Raw genomic sequence first — 12,647 nt, forward strand, 5'->3', positions numbered from 1 at the left:
CAATGGATGGATAGAAAAGTGTTCCTTCCCCACTTCCGAAGGTGGGAAGCACTCCGTCATCAGGCCACAAGTGGCCCATCCAGACCATCCGACTGCCGTGCCATCCTCAGTGGGGATGCGGATAGGAGGCGTGTGTGGTCAGCACACTGCTCTCCCAGTCGTTATGATGGTTTTCTTTGACCGGAGTCGCTACTGTTCGGTCGAGTAGCTCCTCAATTGGCATCACGAGGCTGAGTGCACCCCGAAAAATGGCAACAGCGCACGGTGGCCCTGATGGTCACCCATCCAAGTACTGGCCACGCCCGACAGCGATTAACTTCGGTGATCTGACGGGAACCGATGTATCCACTGCGGCAAGGCCGTTGCCTAAAGGTGGGAAGCAAGGTCGCATAGATTAAAGAGGCAGATAGGCGACCGGTTTACGAAAATGAAAATTGAAGGAATAAACCGATCAGCTGGGCGCTCTGCGGGCGCCAACCGCAACGTGCAAGACACATGGCCCTGGAGGAAAAAATCAGGATGGAGAATAGGGTAGTAATCCCGTGTAGTTACTACGGTTTTAGACTTCCTTCTGAATCTATCTTTTTAAATCACTAATGTTTCTTAATCCAAAAAGTTTATGTGATTTCACGTACTCCAGTCTATAGGCATTAGCATGCGGCTTTTCTATAACTCTAAAGGGTCCTATATACTCGTCCGTAAATTTCTTAGTTTCAGCCGTAAGCTTCTTAGATTTTTCCTTAGTCTTTACTAGCACTAGATCACCAATCTGAAAGCTCCGTGGCGGCTTCTGTGGCCGAGCGGTTCTAGGCGCTTCTGTCTGGAACCGCGCTGTTGCTACGGTCGCAGGTTCGAATCATGCTTTGGGCATGGATGTGTGTGATGTTCTTAGGTTAGTTAGGTTGAAGTAGTTCGGAGTTCTAGGGGACTGAGGACCACAGATGTTAAGTCCCATAGTGCTTAGAACCATTTGAACCATTTCATACCTCCTTGGATTAGCTCTCGCATCATGTCTCCTTTTTCTTTCCAACACCTTTTTTCTAATATTGGCATGAGCTACCTTCTTCTTTTCTTATATAGCCAATTCTGTGATTTTAGGGAATTCTACTAAATCAAATAGGATGTTGTTAGGTCCAATCCCTTCCATTAATTCTACTGGAGCAAAACCTTTGGCTTCGTGTTTTAAATTATTAATTACTTCCTCAAAGCTCCCCAAGTAATTAGCCCATGCTGAGTGCTTCTTATGACAGTATGTCCTACAGAGACGGTTAACGTCTTTCATGATTCTTTCACACATTTTTCCCTGTTGAAAATATGCCGAAATTTTGATGTGCTCTGTGTTTTTCTTACTTAAACATTCTTCAAAACGCTCAGATATAAACTGTGGACCATTTGGGACAAAATAGCTGTTGGCACACCAATGTTGACAAAATAGTCTGTCTCTAGTTTACTTACAATTACCTAAGAGTTAGCCTTCTTAAGCGGATAAAATTTCAAATATTTAGTAAATCCATCCACCAGTACGAACACATACTGACAACCTCCTCTTGAAACTGGTAGTGGGCCGAAAAGATCTGTTGCTACTAAATCTAGTTTGTTTTGGGGTTCCACAGAGTACATCAGTCCCTGAATAATTCTGTTACTAGCTCGTACCTTTTGAAACCTGTCACAGCATTCCAGCCTCTTCTGCACACTGCGCCACATGTTGTCAAATATCACAACTTCACTTAACTTTCAATGCATTTACGAGCTCCATAATGCCCATATTTATTATGTACAAAATCAATTAACACATCCACATGTTGTTCAGGTAAACAAATACGCCAATCCTCATTAGTGTTCTTTCTCCTCCTAAAAAGAATGTCTTTGTAAACATGGAAATATTATGCTAGTTTTGGAAAATCGAGGTGACCTATTCTACTTTTCACCAATTTAAGATTATCCTTTTGATTCTGTTCTCGTCTAAGGTTCTTACATATGCGTTTAATCGATCCCTCTTCCTGTGGTTGAAATACTGCGATCAATATCTCATCATAATCCCTGTTCGTTACTGGATCCACTCCCTACTCTTTATTCTTTTCACTTCTGGATAGCACATCTGCCACTACGTTTTCAGCACCCTTTATAAACTGCATCTCATAGTTAAATTGTTGCAAATACACAGACCACCTCCTGAGTCTACCATGTTTGATCTGACAAGTATTTAAATAAATTAGAGCACTATGGTCCGTAAAAATCAACACTTTATGTCCTAACAGGTATTGCTCAAACCTGTGCAAACCGAAAAGAACCGCTAAAGCTTCCAGTTCAGAGATGCTGTAATTTTTCTCCGCTTGTTGTAACGATCGACTTGCAAATGCGATCGTTTTGTGGACCTGTTCTTCTCCAGCCATCTCAATCTGGAAAAATTCTAACCACAGACATCTGATCCTAGACAAAAAGGTTCTGAAAAGTCAGGATAATTCTAAACCTGGCTGTTCACTAGTGCTTCCTTAAGTTTTTCAAAAGCGGTTTGAGATTCCGGGTTCCACTTATAGGGAACATTTTTCTTCAACAATTCCCTTAAACAAGGATCGTTAAATAATTGCCCTGCCACAAATTAGCGATAAAATTCAAACAAACCGAACATTCCTTTTAATTCCTTACGTGTGGCCGGTGCTGTATAGTCCCTAATAGCATTTATTTTACTTGGACTCGGCATAATTCCTTCCCCGCTTACTATATGTCCCAGCAATTTAATCTCTTTTTTTCACAAATTCTGTCTTATCTAACTTCATTTTCATCCCCCCCCCATCCCCCACCCCCCGTTTTAATAGCATTTAACACATTGTCTAATAACAAACAGTGCTCTTCCCAAGTGGAAGTCTAAATCAATTCATCGTCCACATAAATAGTAATTCGCCTCAATAACTGAGCACCTGAAACCTGAGAGATTGCCCTGACAAATGCACAAACACTGATATTCAACCCATAAGGCACAACCTTATACTGGTAACATCGTCCTTCAAACAGGAACGCTGTATACTTTCTGGATTACTTAGCCAGAGGTAGATTCCAGTATCCATAGAAGCAAAAAATTTAGCCCCTTTGAACTTTTGTAATAGTTCTTCAATGTTTTCTGGCCGGTCACTCTGGTAAAACAATCTTATTCAACGCCCTAGCGTTTAAAACCAGCCTAACTGAGCCGTCCTTCCTAGGTACTACAACCAATGGGTTATTGTATACACTAACAGCCTTTTCAATTATCCCCCAATCGAGCATTTTCTGTATTAAGTTCCGAACGGCTTCCTTATGCACTTCTGGAACGGCAAACGGTTTTTTGAAAATATATGCATCTTCTTTGCATTCGTAATTTCGAACTAATCCAAGCTGAGCTGAAAATACCTCACAATGTTTATTCAAAATTTGTCTTAAATTGACCTTTCGCATTTCAGTTAATTCTGTAAGTTCCTGTAATATCTCCACGATCCTAATACTGACACTCTAACTCAGAAGGATCCACTTCTTTTCTTTCACCATATTCATTATATCCTTCGATCAATGTAGCTACCCTACAGTATCGTATTGGAATGTCACTTTGTTGACGGCCGGAGTGGCCGAGCTGTTCTAGGCGCTTCAGTCTGGAACTGCGCGCCCGCTACGGTCGCAGGTTCGAATCCTGCCTCAGGCATGGATGTGTGTGATGTCCTTAGGTTAGTTTGGTTTAAGTAGTTCTAAGTCCTAGGGGCCTGATGACCTCAGCAGTTAAGTCCCATAGTGCTCAGGGCCATTTGAACCATTTTTTTTTGTCGCTTTGTTATTCGTTTACACTCTGTCTTTTTCCAATGAATGGAATAACTACAGGTTTTCCACTGATTCCTATAATTACATCATTGAGTCCAAAATTTAACCATCCTTCGTATTTATGCAAGAAGTCAGTACCCACCAACATTTCCACACTGAGTCCATTTATAACTGGAAAACTCTGTTTTATGGCTACCTCACTTACAGTTATGGGTAATAGGACTTCTTATTTAACCACTTTCTTAGTTTTTCCAGTAGCTGCAATAATGTGTAAACCACTCTCTGGCATGACAACTTCTTCTTTATTGTTTGAGAGAGTATCTACCAAAATCTGTGATACAGCACACACTTCCGAACCGGTATCAACTAGACAAGGAACTTTTTCTTCAAACAACATTACTTCAATAATCGGTTGTCCTACATACTCTCCCCTGATTACATACTCAGGCTCCTCTAACAAATCCTGCACCACTTCTCGTCTGTCAAAGCCTACCTCCCTTGTGGAAATCATACTAACATTTACTGAGTCCTCCTTTTGCTTATTATTAGTAGTGGCAGCTTCCACAAGTCTGTCCACTATTGATGACTTAAAATACTTCTCCAACTTCTCGCCATAATTTTCCTCTGATTCTGCAACCCCTTCCAAGATATTGTCAGAAATTTCTACACCACTTTCTTCTTCCCCTTCTTTCGATTATCCATTCTCACTTTCAGAAATTACTTCAATTAATTTACTCAAAACTTCCTCGACCCTTATTCCCGCATTAATTCCACAATTCATTGGTAGCCTCTCATCTGTTCCGCAGTGCTGATTCACCCCCATTTCCTCATCCGAGTCTTCACTTAAATTTATTTGTTTCTTATGATTATGGTCCTTATGATCTTTATTTGCACTATCTGTATCATATAATGCTACTGTATTTACCGGATATACCTTTAGTTTCTCCGTGTCACTCCCCTCTGCTCTCTCAGTGGCGAAATGATTATTACCAATATTTTGTTTTGTAGGCGCCTTCCTTAGTAAGGGTGTTCAAAAAAATGGTTCAAATGGCTCTGAGCACTATGGGACTTAACTTCAGAGGTCATCAGTCCCCTAGAACTTAGAACGACTTAAACCTAACTAACCTAAGGACATCACACACATCCATGCCCGAGGCAGGGTCCGAAACTGCGACCGTAGCGGTCGCGCGGTTCCGGACTGAAGCACCTAGAACCGCTCGGCCCCACCGGCCGGCGAAAGGGTGTCGCTAGCGGGTTTAACCTGCAATGTTTTCGTCTGCGAGCGCCAGCTTCATCGCAGACAGCTAACAGTTTTCCTGTCGGGTGTTGTTATTGTGTCTAAAATGCCTGCCATCGGGTGGGCATCGCCTCTCTGTTACATCAGCCAACAGCTGATGGCAGTCATAATACTGAACCCGTTCGTTGAACCTATTCCCGTTAGTATCTCCTCGTCCTCTAAATCTACCTCTGTATCCATTACCTCTTTGGACGATAATTCTGTTTACATTAAATTCAACACTGTTATCATTGTGTCTGACAGTAGGCCTATATTCTCTCCTAGCATTTTCTCCTTCCTTTAAAATACTTTCTACCTTTTCCAAATAGTGGATAAATCTATTAAGATTATCTCTAGGAACTGAAATTATTTTGTTTCTCCAGTACAAAGGCAGCTTCTTTTCTATCCCCATAATTATTTGCTCAGTTTCTACTTTTGAACTTAGATACGATAAAGTAGTTACCCATTTTTGTACAGACCTTTTAATATTATCTTTCTTGGGATTATATCTCTCCCCTGACCAAAACTTATTCAAAACATCCATGTTTCCTCTTGCCCCAATATTCTTCAAAAAATGCCTGTTTGAAGTCCGCGAACTTATCATACTTATCAGAAGCTAAATTACCCCAAATTCTAGCTTCTCCCATTAAATTAGATGTAATAAAACATATTTTTTGGCTTGTCATTCAATACTTTAGGTAACACATCATCGAAGTCGCTCCAGAATTCTTTCGGATGCACACTCTTGTTTGGATCAAATTTCAAAAACTGTCGATGAGTTACATACGCTATTTCAGATGAGTCTATTACACTGTTAGATGGGATACTACCACTACTGCTGTTGACTCAAGGTTCTACTTCTGTTACGCTACTGTCATGTTCACTCAACTGTTGATTCACACTGGTACCTAACTGACTAATGTTAGTTTCTAGGTTAGTGATTTTATTAGACACTTGTGCTCCAAACTTCGTACACCTGTCTTTCCCTTCTTTAATTTTACTTTCTAAGGCAGCATGGTTAACCTCACAGTAATTTTCTACACGCTCTACATGTTCATGAATTTTATCCACTTCGGAATTTACATATTCTTTGAACTGTTCGCTACCCTCAGCAAACCTGCTTAATTTGTGAAGTCAGTTCACTTTCCGCTGTTACAATTACAGCATTACATTCTAGCCTGTCCTGATTAATATCGCTCTTAATATTATTGCCACAGTTCCCTCAAATACGAAATTTTATTTTCCATTTTGGGTTCCATTTCTACAACCTCACTGTGTAACTAATTTATATCCAAACCTAGTTTATTCATTTTAGTATCAATGTCAGAACTTATTAAAGCTTTAATTTCTGAACCCATTTGACTCATTTTAGCGTCAATATTTAATCTCATTTTATTGATTTTTTCGTCAGTATCAAAACTCAATGACGTTTTAACTTCGCAACCCAAACCATTTATTTTACTATAAAATCTGATCCCATTTCTTTCATATGCTGGAGAATATTCACAAACATATCTGAAACACGATCTTTTGGTTCACAAGCCACTGACATTGGCTCCTGTTTCATTTCTTTAACAGTAACAGGTATATATTTAGCATCGGCTTCTACCACACTCAGTTCATTATCGACACCATTGTTAGACGACATTGACTCAAGTAAACCACTGTCATTATATTGTGATACATTAAAACAAAAATTAATGGCATCATTTTCGTCCTTTTCCTTATTTAATTCTGTCTTCCCTCCTCATCCACAATTTTCTGCTTACTTTCAGTGATTTCAGACAGTTTTTCAGAACACACACAATGAAGTAAAACACTAGTTAACTTTTGTCTTCAGACGTCTCCACTACAGCAAGATGGAACAGCAGGTTCATACAGCAGGCTCACCAAATTCAAGTCCAGTGTAAGGGCTACCACGTCTGCTATGGCTCCAACCTCCCCATCTGTTTGGTTTGTTTACTGCAGAGGAACGGCGACTGTCGGTCGTCAGTTGTCGGCACATCGTATGCTACAGTGCACCATCAATTGTTCTCGCTGCTTGGTACACTTCACTAATAGCTTTGCACTCGAGTTCTTTGCTGCTGCGCTCCAACAACAATTCATTAGCACACGTGTCTATTGTCCCACAATAGTTCCTTTATCACTCGCATGTGAATACTTTACTAGTCCATTTAAACACTGCTGCTTTTTATAAAGTTCCTACACAGCTGAACTTTGCTATTGTTTTTTTAACGTCCGATAAAGCACAAATTGCGGCGTGGCGGTTTTAAAAAGTTCGCTAGCACTGACTGAAGCAAGTGGCAAATTAAAATTCATCTACCTCAGGACGGCGTCTGCTCAATGTCCCTTCACTCGGCAATGTAGATACTTACAAGATGATGTGAAAGAAGTGTTGATGCAAAAGACCACCTACTATCTACAATTACTGAGACCTCGCAACTCTAGTTATGAAAGAAATTTCTGTAGAAATGCAGTATTAAAAATTTTACTAGGTGGTAAGAAAATGGATTGACTTCTGGAAAGTAATGTTCGAAATTTCCTCACAAAATGTTTATTTTGTCCCTGATAGGCAAAGAAAAGGTACTATTCAGTCCATATTTAAACTTTTGGCTATTTCCTTCCAGTTCATAATTCATACAAACATTTCACATGCACAGCAGCCAGAAATCTGTCCAAACCCGACCTGACGAAGTTTTCACAGTCATTAATCTCACCACTAATATGAGTTATTACATTCAGTCCTTCTTGTGGATTTCTAAAAAAAAAAACCTGTTCGCAAAAAAATGCTCAGTGGTCGAATACTGAAACATGCCACGCAGATACTGTGAAGGCCAATATTTCACATGCAAATATGTGCCCAACAGATTTAGACAAAATCTTTGAAATTTTGCACAGCAGCCCTCAACAACAACTGCTATCGAATTAGTGACTCCCTTCTTCCAGCCTCACTCACAGTATAACTATCAGGTGACGAGCAGGAACCATCTCAATTCTGATTAGCTGACCATACTCGCTGCCAATCAGATTGCTCGCTCATGATCAAACTCGCGCCAAAACTGTCCTGCACCAATCCTTACACACAGATGCATTTGCATCAATCTGACATATAAATATTAAAGTAATGTTTAATAAGCGAAAACGAAAGACAATAATTCTGGAAATATTCTTTAGATACAGATTTTACTCCAGGTGACGTTCTGGTTGCTCTGTTACAATAGTAATCACACCTAGACTTACGTCAACAGCAAAGTAGGTAAATCCCCTAGGCTCATTTTTCCCGCGACAGGCTTGTGTAACTCTTGCAGGTTACTTAAGACATTATATAATGCAACATTAAAATTTGACGAATGTCCGACATACACACTCTCATTTACTCAAATTTACTTCCACAACAATATTAGACAGAAATAATAATTTTATATGAAGATATATATCTATTAGGTACATTACGTATGTAGATTGTGTACAGTTGGCAGTGTTGGTCTCACGGTAAGCAGGCAAGGGATAAGTCCCTGCAGTCGCGCTATTCATCTGTGTCCTCAGTGGCTCAGCTGCCGGCACGGTAGCTCAGTATGTTCGGTCAGAGGGTTAGCTAACCTCTGTAATAAAAAAACTGAGTGAACGGATCAATGAGAAACATGAACGGGTGTCACCGGATGTTCGCCCTGAATGAATTGAACGAACAATATAGAACAAAATGAGATAAAAATAGATGGATAGAGCGTCTGCCATGTAAGCAGGAGATTCCGGGTTCGAGTCCCGGTCGGGGCACACATTTTCAGCTGTCCCCATCGAGGTATATCAACTACACCTGTCGGCAGCTGAGGGTTTCAATTAATAAAAATTTTGTCTGATTTTTATATTATGAAAACGAAAAATAATTAAAGTTTTGATATGAAAATTGAATTAATTAATTCTGCACAGTGAGAGTTCTGTTTATGCTTTTTTAAATGATACCAAAAGATAAACTATTATAGTTCGTAACTGAATTTAATTCCCTAAGTGTTGGTTTTTGACTTTCCAAGTAATTCTTTCTATCTCTGAAACTATGATAGTTACATTGTGAAATTTTTGTACAATCTTCTCCTGAATAACAAAAGGTAGTCTACCGATTTTGAAAATGATTGAATAATATTTAATATCGTTTATTTGTCTCCCGAGTAGGCAGCTAGATGTCAGCCCCCGAAGTTACCTGCAGCAAGCTATCCTAAAACAAACGTTCGCTCGGAACAACTTGGGACGCTGCAATAGGAGGGGGTTGATGTCGTATGCGGCAATGGGAGTGTTTTGTCTGATGGGGGTAACTGATCCAAGTACTGGAAACTGGGGGCAAGTGGCAGGACAGAGATATCGGCGGGTTGAAGGACTGTGGGGAAGAGGGAGTAATCAAAGTGGGGATGTTGGTAATGGAGAAGACCTCTGAGGGGTGGGAAGCAAAATGGTTAACCTTACTGAGGTTGTCAGGGAAGGGGCCGTTGTTGTGGAGAAGAGGGTAATGCGGGTTGGGATGGATATCAGTAAGGCAATGGGCGGCAGACCAGTACTTGGAGCAGCTTGCAGGGAGGGTGGAGTTGAGGCATGTACATGTCTGGCATCAGTTTCAACGTTTCTTTGGTGTAAAGAAGTTTGGATGTGTCGATGTATTTTCCTGTGGCAGTGGAGTGTATTCTGTCCACGGGTATGGAGGAAGGAGAGGTAGAGCCTGTGGGATCACGGAGAAGAAGGAATGCTTGTGGAGGAAGAGTAGGGCAGTGAGGGTGGATGAGTTTGGTAGGAACATGGGCCTCCACAGCGTCAGGTGTGGTGGAAGGTGAGGAGGTGGTTTCGCCCTGTGAGGCAATGGATTCCCAGTTCGCATCCCAGTCAACTCGGTAGTAGTCGAAGTCAGACATTAGAGGGGCAGCTGGGTGGGGGCTGCATCATGCAGTCATCACGTCATGGATATCTGGTACAAATTTGTTCTCCTTCAAATGTATAACATTGTATTAAATGGTACCTCAATTCGAGGAAGCATTTTGGAAAAAAATGCATCAATTTCTTTGTAATTTTTTTTAATAACCCTAAGCAGGTTCAAAAATATTCAAAATACTTTTAATTTGCTTAGAAAGTGTGCTGAACTACCTGATATCAACAAAAAAATCTGTAAAACATATACATTATAAACAGTGCCTGAATGAAATAGGTGTTGATTTTTACATAATATTGTGTGAAATGTGAATCTGGTGCAAGCTGGAATACAGAAGAAAAGGAACTCGTTCTGTTTTATATTGTGGACTTTACCACTAAACTAGGTCTGGGAACCAGCTGAACGCCATGATGAAACGAGAACTCAAAGAATACAGATCAGAAATGTGCGCAAGCGTATGCCAGTATCTTGACCACAACTAGAACACATTTAAAAAGAGGGAAGGATTAACTCGCACAGCAGAACCTCCATTACTCATTGAAGGAAAATCACATCAGGCGACAGTGATTAAGCGGATATTTTCAAAACTATTCTGTTGGAGGGATACAAACTTCAAATAAGAACGTGAACAACTCGTAAACAGAAGCATGGAAAACCTACTACCCACCCAAAACACTCCAGCTGAAGAGGAATCAAAACTTAGAGCTACAATGACGCAAGAAGGACTCGAACAATCATTACTAAAAGTCTGAAATCCGTACAGTCATTCGCTCATAATTAAAGGACCTGCACACGCTTAACGACAAATCTCGTTCAAGTGTTTTCCGTTTCTTCTTGTCATTTGGAGATCACTATCATTAAGAGTCGCTTGGTTGATCGTATCGTCTGTGGTCATAAAATGACGTATTCCTGAAACCCGAAGTGTCGCTTTCCGTGATGTAGCCTCTTAACTTGGTAGTTGTTCTTGACTTGTTTACGTTACAGAAGCAGTCCCTTTGGAGTATGTCAGATAGCTGATAAGAGCGGCTCATATAACAATCGTAGTGCTATGCAGTACCAGCCAGAGATGAAGTCAGCCATTGCTTTGTTGCTGTTAGCTGCCGCGTGCAGTGCTGCGCCCTCCGTGAGGCACCGCCCCCTGGGACGCCGTCCCGGCGGGCGTATAATCTCTGGTGATCTCGTGGACGTCTCGCAGCACCCGTATATGGTCTCGTTGCAGTATCTGAACGAACACGCCTGCGGCGGCTCCATCATAAGTTCCTCGTATGTGCTGACTGCTGCACACTGCATCTATGGCGTCGGCTGGAGTTATTTCTCAGTTCGGGCAGGAAGCTCAACGCGCGAGAGCGGTGGGACCGTGTACGAGGCCTCTGGTGTTTTCTGGCACAGCGGCTTCAACCTCGCCACGGGAGAGTACGACATCGGCTTCGTCGGGTTCTCCGACCCTATCTCATTTCAGGTATGAAAACCAGAATATCTTACGATCATTTCCAAACTCTAATGAGGTTTCCTGTGTCACGCTGAAACGTGTCTGCCTCTCCCCTTCCCCCCCGCCTTTTCATTAAACCGTTTCTGTGGTAATTTGATTATGTTTCGAGTGTATCCAACAGAAATTATAAAATTTTGAATAAGGCTGCCATTTCCGAAGAAATCTGACACCGATTACTTGGCAGAAAATCCTAAGAAATTTTGGTCTTACGTCAAAGCGGTAGGTGGATCAAAACAAAATGTCCAGACTCTCTGTGACCAAAATCGTACTGAAACGGAGGATGACAGACTAAATGCCGAAATACTAAATGTCTTTTTCCAAAGCTGTTTCACAGACGAAGACTGCACTGTAGTTCCTTCTCTAGATTGTCGCACAGATGACAAAGTGGTAGATATCGAAATAGACGACAGAGGGATAGAGAAACAATTAAAATCGCTCAAAAGAGGAAAGGCCGATGGACCTGATGGTATACCAGTTCGATTTTACACAGAGTACGCGAAGGAACTTGCCCCCCTTCTTGCAGCGGTGCACCGAAGGTCTCTAAAAGAGCGTAGCGTTCCAAAGGATTGGAAAAGGTCACAGGTCATCCCCGTTTTGAAGAAGGGACGTCGAACAGATGTGCAGAACTATAGACCTATATCTCTAACGTCGATCAGTTGTAGAATTTTGGAACACCTATTATGTTCGAGTATAATGACTTTTCTGGAGACTAGAAATCTAATCTGTAGGAATTAGCAAGGGTTTCGAAAAAGACGGTCGTGTGGAACCCACCTCGCGCTATTCGTCCACGAGACTCAGAGGGCCATAGACACGGGTTCACAGGTAGATGCAGTGTTCCTTGACTTCCGCAAGGCGTTCGATACAGTTCCCCGCAGTCGTTTTGCCGGGATGGTTCCTCTGAAAGGGCACGGCCGACTTCCTTCCCCATCCTTCCCTAATCCGATGAGACCGATGACCACGTTGTCTGGTCTCCTTCCCCAAACCAACCCACAGTCGTTTAATGAACAAAGTAAGAGCGTATGGACTATCAGACCAGTTGTGTGATTGGATTGAAGAGTTCCAAGATAACAGAACGGAGCATGTCATTCTCAATTGAGAGAAGTCTTCCGAAGTAAGAGTGATTTCAGGTGTGCCGCAGGAGAGTGTCATAGGACCGTTGATATTCACAATATACGTAAATGACCTTGTGG

At 41.5% G+C, this 12,647-nt stretch overlaps 1 protein-coding gene and 1 pseudogene across 1 annotated transcript in view; one reads left to right on the forward strand and one right to left on the reverse strand.

Moving 5' to 3' along the window:
• Positions 1–249: 249 nt before the first annotated feature.
• Positions 250–367, reverse strand: LOC124607843 (annotated as a pseudogene).
• Positions 368–11,034: 10,667 nt separating this feature from the next.
• The window catches only part of LOC124607274 (trypsin-3-like), a 43,964-nt gene continuing 42,351 nt past the window's right edge, over positions 11,035–12,647 (forward strand). The window contains exon 1 of the mRNA XM_047139552.1: positions 11,035–11,427. Within this exon, the coding sequence (XP_046995508.1) occupies positions 11,035–11,427 (393 nt within the window). The remainder of the gene's footprint in view (positions 11,428–12,647) is intronic.

Source organism: Schistocerca americana, chromosome 3, assembly GCF_021461395.2.
Source record: "Schistocerca americana isolate TAMUIC-IGC-003095 chromosome 3, iqSchAmer2.1, whole genome shotgun sequence".
In the NCBI taxonomy this organism is placed as follows: Eukaryota; Metazoa; Arthropoda; class Insecta; order Orthoptera; family Acrididae; genus Schistocerca; species Schistocerca americana.